The sequence below is a fragment of the Saccostrea cucullata genome, unplaced genomic scaffold (genome assembly GCF_032062105.1).
Source record: "Saccostrea cucullata isolate Sc308-1 unplaced genomic scaffold, CSIRO_AGI_Scuc_v1 ctg1404, whole genome shotgun sequence".
Classification (NCBI taxonomy): Eukaryota; Metazoa; Mollusca; class Bivalvia; order Ostreida; family Ostreidae; genus Saccostrea; species Saccostrea cuccullata.
Window position 1 is genome coordinate 37316 of NW_026928144.1, and position 9192 is coordinate 46507.

Consider the following 9192-nt stretch of genomic DNA (forward strand, 5'->3'; position numbering starts at 1 on the left):
AATTTTGTTACTTTTTTATGGTTGAAAGGACATCAATAAAATTAAGTACAAAATACGATGGCATTTTGAGTTAATACATAAATTGTTATAAATCATAGGTCAGTAACTCTATTATAGAAATTATTAGCTCTCTATGATAAAATTAATAGACATTAAAAGTAGATAAAATTAATTATGCACTTGGACAAAAATTGCGACGATTTTTTTTGTTTTCATAGTAACCAAAAATGATCGGAAGACTTTTCAATTTTCTGACCATAGCTATGGCTTTCTATGTTCTCAGTCCTGGTAAGTGTCAAAGTCTTATTAAAACAATATGAACTACATTTTTGAAAACTTTATTTTGCTGTTAAGGTAGGATTTTCTCATATTTCTTGTATTTAAAAATTAATGAAATTTTCACAGAATCAAGAAGACAATATCAGTAAGTGATAGTATCAGTGAGATTAAATTTGACCCTTTTATATTAGATGCAAGGTCAGGTCAAGGTCATTATCTTTTTCCTTGACATTATGAATAAATAAATACTGCTGCCAATCATGTGATGCCTACTTCTATTTCAAAAGTTTAAAGATTGTTCCTTTTGCATAAAAAGATATTATTATATCCGGTCTGTAGTATGATATTACCAAAGAACTTTATTCGGTAATAACCAATATTTGCCCCCCAAATCAAACTTTGATGGATATACAGTCAAACTTGTTTTAAGAGGCCACCTTTGGGAAGCGTGGAAACTGGCCACTTAACACAGGTGGCCTCTTATTCCAGTTTTCCCTTGAAAAGGATATCGGTCAATAAATAAACAACATTAAACACTACAGTTAAATTAATTAATCATAACTAAACAGGTCAATTTCACAAAGGTTTTTTATGTGTATATAAAATAATTCAAGCTCATTTAAAATGAATATTAAAGAATTCGTTTTGTACATGTCTCTGTTCCTACATATAAGTTAAACATCAAGCATTCATCAGTGTGCTTTTGTTACATATTGAAATATTAGATAAATTCTTTTAATTTTCATTTGAAGGAATACATATAGTGACTGACTATTATCCTTCTTTATAAAGAAAAAAATACACAAAAATACAATTTAATGGTAAATAAAATAAAGCATAGAAATTTAATTAAGAATATGTCAAAAAACATTTCACTTACATATGTTAAAAAGATAGTCAGTAGTGTAACCCCCCCCCCCACTTAATTAATCGGTAATTATTTAACTTACTTGCTGAAGTTTTTAAAGTCTGGTTAATTTTATTGTTTATAAAGCTGTCAGAATTTTCTATGTAACATACACACACATACACAGATAAAATTAACCAGTTGACCAGAGAGATGTATTTACGCAGTTGAAAATTATTCCATAACACAGGTGTCACGTGCAGTAGAGCGTAACTAATCCCTATTGATCGTCTCCTGATAGTGAAATTCACGAGATAATCATGCCATATGAAGCACCTTGTTTTTACAAGAGTAGCAATTAGGGCTTCTACATGGAATCAAAATCTAAATGGTGTTTAATTTTTAAATCGGCGATCTTGAAAAATAATTACAAATTGATTCAACAGGACAAATATTCTTTTTTATAAACACAGAGTTCAGCGTATATTTGTTTGAGTAAATTAATATGTTTAATGACTACCGAGGATATAATTACCCAAGCCAAAGCGTTTATCACTCAGATGTGATAGAATCGCAACAAGTGACGAAATGGCCGCCTATTACAGTGTCAATAAGGCTGTTGGGGGAGGATTTGAGTGGCCGCTGGCCGCGTTACACAGGTGGCCGTTTATTCCAGTTAAAATATATAGGAAAAACCGTCGGGGGGAACTGAAAGTGGCCGCTGACCGCGAGTGGCCGTTGATTACGAGTGGCCGCTAAGACAAGTGTGACTGTATATTTAATTAAGTTCTTAAACGGGGGAGTATATGCTGACTTCAAAGCACTGAATATTTTCATAAGTAATGACGCCATATGTACGTAATGACGTCACAAACATGACGTAAATTTCAGTTTTTTTTAATGAATTTTACAGAAAAATGTACATATTTTGTCGATATTTTGTGTAAAAGTCACCGAGCGTATGTGTGTTCAGGATCAATATTTTGATATAATGTGTAGAATGATAATATCAATGAAATATGTCAATATTATTCCTGAACAAACTTGAGCTCTATAAATTTTAAAGCTATAATTGTTGAAATTTTGTCCATTTTGTCCTCTTTCTGAAAAAGAATATAAAATCGGACTAGTTTGTGACGTCATAAAAACAAGAATTGTGAATACACTGCTTTGACACTATAATATTTTCTGTTAATTTATATTTCTTACACAATTTATTGACTTCAGCACATTTCAGGAAGTTTTCAAAATATGACTTTTGTGGGGGCAAATATATGCAATATACCGCATATAGTTCTTTACATAAATAATTTAATTAAGTTGGATATTGGCTAATCCGAATTGTCTCTGCTTTTCTTAATTTTTTAGGATATATTAGTTATTTTCGTATGCTTCCTATATTTAACTTTTTCTTATTTTCACATATAATAAAGTTGTTTTATAAATGTACAAAATGATACAAGAAAAAATTTTTTTTTGATCGTTTACCAAGAGAGAAAAATACTTTTTATGGATTTCTGGCTCAAATCTGTACTTTGATTGGAAGCGTTTAAAAGCCTACATAGTTCTAGTTTGTTTGAAAAATCATATTCATCTGATATATTTTGAAAGTTTAATCCCCTATTATTAATTTTACCTACATTTGAAATTTCTTCAAATCTTTGATTGTGTAAAAATCATAACTAAATTCATTGCTCTTTTATAATTTATGAAAGCAGAAAAGAAGATATTTTCATACGCCACCATTCCGCCAAAAATATAGTCCCTGCTAGTTTTCAAACGCAATTTACCATTTCTATTTCAAGTTGTAAAATTCTGATGAGAAAAGAAAAATAATATCTTTTAAATCCCTTACACCTAAATATATAAGACATATAAGCAAATATACTTTGGATGTTTCATCTAGTCAGAAACCAGAGAAGAATCCTACCTTAAGGACGCTCTAAACACTGCAAACTAAAGAGATGTATTTATAGGGTATTTTTTGCAGATAGAGTGATCTGCCCTTCAATGTAAGATTAAAGAAATTGTTATTTACAGTTAAATACATGATTTGTAATAGATTAAAATATTTTAAGCATTATATAAGACCTAGAGTAAGAATTAGATTTATCATTTTCATTAATTTTACCAATGTAAGTAAACAACAATGATTTCTGCTTAAAAGTAGTCCATTGTCTATGAACATTTTCCCTGCGCAAATAAGCCACGTACTCTATGTTCCAAATAAATGAAAAAGTCCCATATGCATACTTTGATAGGATATATTTTTCTCTCAGTCCAAAAAGTAGTTTCTGTTGGTGTTTAGAGCTTCCTTAAATGTGTTATTATGATAAATGTGTATGTAATATAAACCTTTACTATTAATTAGACTAAAATAAAGCAATAAATGTTTTAAGAAAGACTTCTAAACAATCCAATATACAATATGCAGTATTAAATAATAAAATCGTTATTGTGCGTACAGGAGGAGAAATTGTAATTTTGATTAAATCGAAGCCTATAAATAGTTTTAACATCGCAAATATGAACGACAGAAGTTTATGAACATCCTTTTTCTGTCATTGAATTAGATATTTACAATTTTGCAGCAAGTAATTCCGACATCAAACATAAAGCTCGGATTGCTTTAACTGCTTTTTGGGGCCTCTCAAAAGGAAAAAAGAACAGATTTGGCTTATGTTTATATTGCCCCTTTTATTATAGAGGGTCGATTTTTAAAGCGAGAGGGTCAGGAATACACTAACACAAGTTTTGAACTCACGGACTCGCGGTGTATGAGACTGTATTCGTGCCCTAAGACACCACCGGAAGTTGTTTTCTTTGGAGACAGAGAAAAGGGTGAAGCTACCTTAAGAGGGAACTATTTCACAGAAGTCTGTAGGTGAGACATTTATCAATTTGTTCTCGAAGTATAAAATCAAAGGCGATCGTTAAAAGTTTTTAATTAGATAAAAAAATTTATATAAATGTACTCATATTATATGTCTCATTTAATGATAATAATTCTAAAACAAAAACACTTTTACTCCAGTTATTATATTCATCGTCGTAAATTCACAAACAGTGAACTTATAGACAAATGCGATGAAGTATCAGTAAACACTTCTACAACATTCGATCATGGAATTTAAAATCCTTAGAATACCTAGCATGTTTTAAAACATTGAATGTTAGTGAGCACAGAACATAATAAGATTTCAATATCATATAATAGCAACATCTTCAAACACTTAACTACGCCTATAATCAAATGATCATTGATCACGTTTGAACTGTAAGATACCAGCGAGCTCTCCATAACAAAAAGCTACTTTTATCTTAAAAGATACCTCTGAAGACAATGCTATTAATTTGCTAATGAATATCTTATAATAAAAAACCACCATCATTTCGTGGTCAGAAACACAATAATAAGATGAATGTCATTTTTTTTTTCATTTTTTTTAAATCAACGAAGATTAAAATTAGATTTTGATATATATGCACCATTCTTTTTAATATGGAACGTATTTTTTTTTTACAGTCATCCTTCTTGATATAACAAAATATTATTAAGTATCAGAAGATTGGTAGATGTTAATCCTATTACTGTCTCCATAAAAATGATCACATATAGACAATATCATATAAAATAATGGTTAATCATTTCAGATATTGGTGAAATTAGCCAGGTGTTTAACATGGGTAGCTTTAAATGAATCGTGTAGTTTCAATATGTTTAAATACCTATATCAAAATATAGGTATCTGAGGGAACTAATTCAATGTGGAAAAGACCTTAACATTAAGGCTCTCCCAGAATGCAATGACGAAAGAAATCTTCTTCTTATAATTGCTGCCAGGGAAACAAGCATGTGTAAAAATCCTATATTTCCTCGTAAGTATTTATATGTCATATGGTTTGTATATTTTTCATGATCTCTGGATATTCAACATGCATACAAGTAATTAATTAAGGCCCTGTTTAGTTCTTCAAGGGCTGCAACAGTGTATGAATAGCAGATACCTGCAGCTCGATAGATACAGAAAAGAAGTCATAGCGTTAATGGAATCAACACGTCAACATCCTGCAAATAATGAAATGTCAAAAAATCTTTTCTGTCGGTAAGTTATGATTAGAAATTAAATTTGATGGCCATTTTATTATCACCCCCACTCTCTCTCTCTGTGTTTTTGACATTCCTCTCTCTCTCTCTCTGTTATTGACACTTCCCCCCCTCTCTCTCTCTCTGTCGTTGACATTCCTTTTCTCTCTCGATGACATTCCTCTCTCTCCCTCGTTGACACCCCCTCTCTCTGTAGAGTCTTTTATGTAGTTTTTAATGCGAAAGAAATCTAAATTCAAATATATAAATGCAAAAAATAAAGCCCACATGGTATTTTTATCATCTATTTTCGAAAAAAATGTTTTCTTTTAAACAGATCATACAGCCAGCTCTTGGATAAAACATTACAACAGTTGAAAAGTTGCAATGAGATTGAATTTCAATGGACATCGCAAAATACAGAAACATTTAGACATCGTTTCTATCCAGCAATTATTGGGGAGGAGATGAATTTTCAATGTCCTGATCCTGCAGAAATTTAAAAACTGTTAAAAAATCGTCATGGAATGAAAATGAAATTAATTAATGCAGTAATAAGTGTTTTTTATTTACAGAAACAAACAAATTAAATATATACAGATCCAAACATTTAAAATACTTAAAGCTTTTAAAAGACACACTCACATACAGACATACACTTCCATACAGCCACAAAATCTACAAATACATATGTTTTATATTTGGATATTTTACTTTACAACCAAGCTCTATATTAAACGTGATGACTTTTCTATCGTCAGCTTCCCTTACTTATGCAGTAATACTAGTATACCTCATCACCCGCATCCAGAGTTTATGTATATCAGTTGATTTGATACGCAAGAGAATGCTCTAAGTATAACCAATTTTCAAAACTAGGTAAATTATTGACAAACAGGCTGATGAAACAAGAATATCAGCAGTTTAAATTTAAAATCAGTAAAAAGTTCTATAGTCGATACAATAAGCTTGTCCACAAATACAATTTCTCATTGAGTCAAATACTGAATGACGTTTTCTATGCTAATTGTTAGTCCATTATTTATACACTGCATTGACGGCGGATTTTTCTGATATTTCCCGATCATGACAAGGAGCATAAGGCGGATGTGACCGATCGGCACTCCTCCATGGCATTTGATCCCACCTCTGATGTTTTTCCTTGTTTGTTCTGCTCCTATTTTGTATTGATCCATGTATATGGACTTTTGATCTTGAATACTGTTCGTTTTCTCCATATGATTTATCCAATTATACAAAGAAAATGAAAAAATGAAGAAACAAAAAAAATAATACCTTAAATCACATTTTATTCCATTGACCTTTATTTTTTAATAAATACAAAGAAAAGAAGAAAAGAAACTCAAACATGGTCTAGATTTAATCATATATACCTTTGTTACCATTTTGAAGCAGAGCAAACTATTATTTATTGTGATTGTGTATTTTAATGTGTAATGATAAATTCTTTTTACAAAAAAATTTTAGTAATAAAAATTACGGAACTTTATAATCCAGTTGTGTATTCTATAACCACCTTGCTTTAATGCATGTGAAATATGATGATATAAGTGAAAATATTTTTTATGTAGTTACTGTTGAATTTTTCAAAGAAAAAATAGATTGGTTGTCTTTTTTCAGTTCACCCTAATTCGATTTACAAAATTGAAAGAGGTATAAAAGAATATGAAACACTTTACATGTGGATCGAAGTTTCACCAATGAAATATGAATATAGTAAACGGTTTAAAATATACATGTTCTATTTATATTTTCATATCTATACTTAACGACCACAGGTAGTTTTTATAACTCATTTCAGTACTTAGAGTTACGAAGTTTATAACATTTTTATTTGTTTTATTCTTAAAAATTTAAGTGTATATTATTATTGATATATTCAGGAAAACTTCAAACGCAGTTCTTTTTGCATTAAACACCAACATGGCTGTACAGCTCGAGAAGCAGTTTTTTTCTTTTTATCTTGAGAAGAGTTATAACATAAATATTCTTACAATTTGAAATATTTCCATTTCTATTTGTTTTCACTGTGATAGCTCTTTGAAAGTTAGTGAAGTTGATTTGCGGAAACTATAGTTAGTTTAGTATTCCGTGCATCAACGATAGTGGGAAACATGGGATAATTTGCAAGCCCGTTATGCATAAATAATCCCAGGATTCCCACTATTGTTGATGTCCATGGCATATCATACTAACTACACCGTGATTCCTTATATTTCCAATTAATTGTGAGATAAAATTGTAGATTTAGATTTTAAATGTAGACTAATATATTTAAATTACACTAGTCCTCCCATATCCTCCTTGGCCCCTGACCTATCGATTTGCCTAATTTACATTTTGGTGAAATTATCAGGAAATATTTCCATTTCTATTTGTTTTCTCTGTGATAACTCTTTGAAAGTTAGTGGGGTAGATTTCTTGATAATACTGCCGGAAATTAGGCAAATTTATAGTTCAGGGGCTTAGTAGACGTTAAGGAGGCCTAACATGCATGTAAATCTCGTGCGGCTGTCTTTGTGTTTGATTTCAGTGGGCAAGGACGATTGAAATTAACATGGGAGGCCTTGTGGAATTTTAAATTTATTAGTCTACAGTTTTAAAATATAAATTTACAATTTTATTTCACAATGAAATGGAAATATACGGAATCACTGTCTAGTTAGTTGAGTATGCCAGGGACATCAACGATAGTTGCAAACGTGAGATAATTTATGCATAACGGGTTTCGTCCCTTATGGAATTCATCCCACATTTCCAACTACCGTTGATATGCCCTGGCATACTCTACTAACTAGACAGTGATTCTTAAAGTAAAAAATCAATTTAGAAACGATGATATATTGTGCAAACACTGCAGTTCAAACTAACTTATCTCGTAAGGAATGCTTTTAAGGTACATAAACCCTCTGCTCACTCATATAAAATGTTGATGAACCTTAGTGATTTTCAAAAAGAAATGTATTTTATAAGTAAAATACAAACAATTATAGCATAGCTTGCGGGACAAAATTAGACAAAAAAGACACTTCAATTTGGCAAATCTATAAAAGAATAATAGACATTTATGTAATTAAGAGTTATCTCTCTTATCAGAGTATCAATGAACCTTAAGTGAGTTATTGGTGTGTGAAGCACACAGAATTGTCACTTAGGCATATTTCATGGACCGCGCTTATGCTTCATGAAAAATACGCCTGTTTGCAAGTCTGTGTGATTCACACACCAATAATTCACACTAAACTTAACAACATTCCGTATATTGACCTTTCACATGTTTGGAAGCACCAAATATATACTCAATATTGAATTTCTTGCTACCCTATATCATTATACTTTTACTAACGTCGCTGTAGCCTCATTCTGACGTCGCGTTAGCGCACGTTTCTCCTGTTAATTTCTACGCCTGAGTATACACGAAAATGGTTTTCAAATCAATTTCACAGCTGTCTTACTAGAAAAACACAGCAAATGTAAATATATTAGAATGACTAGAGAGACAAATTAATTTCAAGTAAACATGAATAGATAAGTTTATAAATTTATTTTCGTATTTCCTGAGAAGTAAGCAGAAGGATAAAACGTACGCTCAACTAGGACCTCGGGTCCCCCGCAAATAGTTCGTCATTTTGCGTAGTAATAACACATTTTAGGAACTCTTCAGACATTATAGGCACAAAAGTAAATTCATCGATATCAATACGGAGACCTAGGTCCTCTTATATATTGATTGAATTTTATATGATATACAGTTTTCTTTGTCTTACTCTAAAATAATCATATTTATAACTTTATACAGATCTACTTTCTAAATATATATATATATATATATATATATATATATATATATATATATATATATATATATATATATATATATATATATATATATATATATATAAGCAGAAACGTTAAAGTAATCAGAGGGATCAGGGGTAAACTTATATTATACATCAGT

At 30.5% G+C, this 9192-nt stretch overlaps 1 protein-coding gene across 1 annotated transcript; it reads left to right on the forward strand.

The window, feature by feature from the left end:
- The first annotated feature begins 223 nt into the window (after positions 1-223).
- LOC134276556 (uncharacterized) lies at positions 224-5729 on the forward strand. Its single transcript, XM_062758797.1, has 5 exons — positions 224-288; positions 3833-4010; positions 4872-5005; positions 5097-5232; positions 5551-5729. Exons 1-5 carry the CDS (start codon positions 228-230, stop codon positions 5714-5716), a joined length of 675 nt encoding a protein of 224 aa, XP_062614781.1. The 5' UTR covers positions 224-227; the 3' UTR covers positions 5717-5729.
- Positions 5730-9192: the final 3463 nt, after the last annotated feature.

Excerpts from the sequence above, each read along its gene's own strand:
- LOC134276556 (XM_062758797.1), top strand. The coding sequence starts at position 228 with ATGATCGGAAGACTTTTCAATTTTCTGACCATAGCTATGGCTTTCTAT. Across the intron at positions 289-3,832 it reads TTTCTATGTTCTCAGTCCTG|AGGGTCGATTTTTAAAGCGA; the intron begins GTAAGTGTCAAA and ends CTTTTATTATAG. Across the intron at positions 4,011-4,871 it reads TATTTCACAGAAGTCTGTAG|GTATCTGAGGGAACTAATTC; the intron begins GTGAGACATTTA and ends ATCAAAATATAG.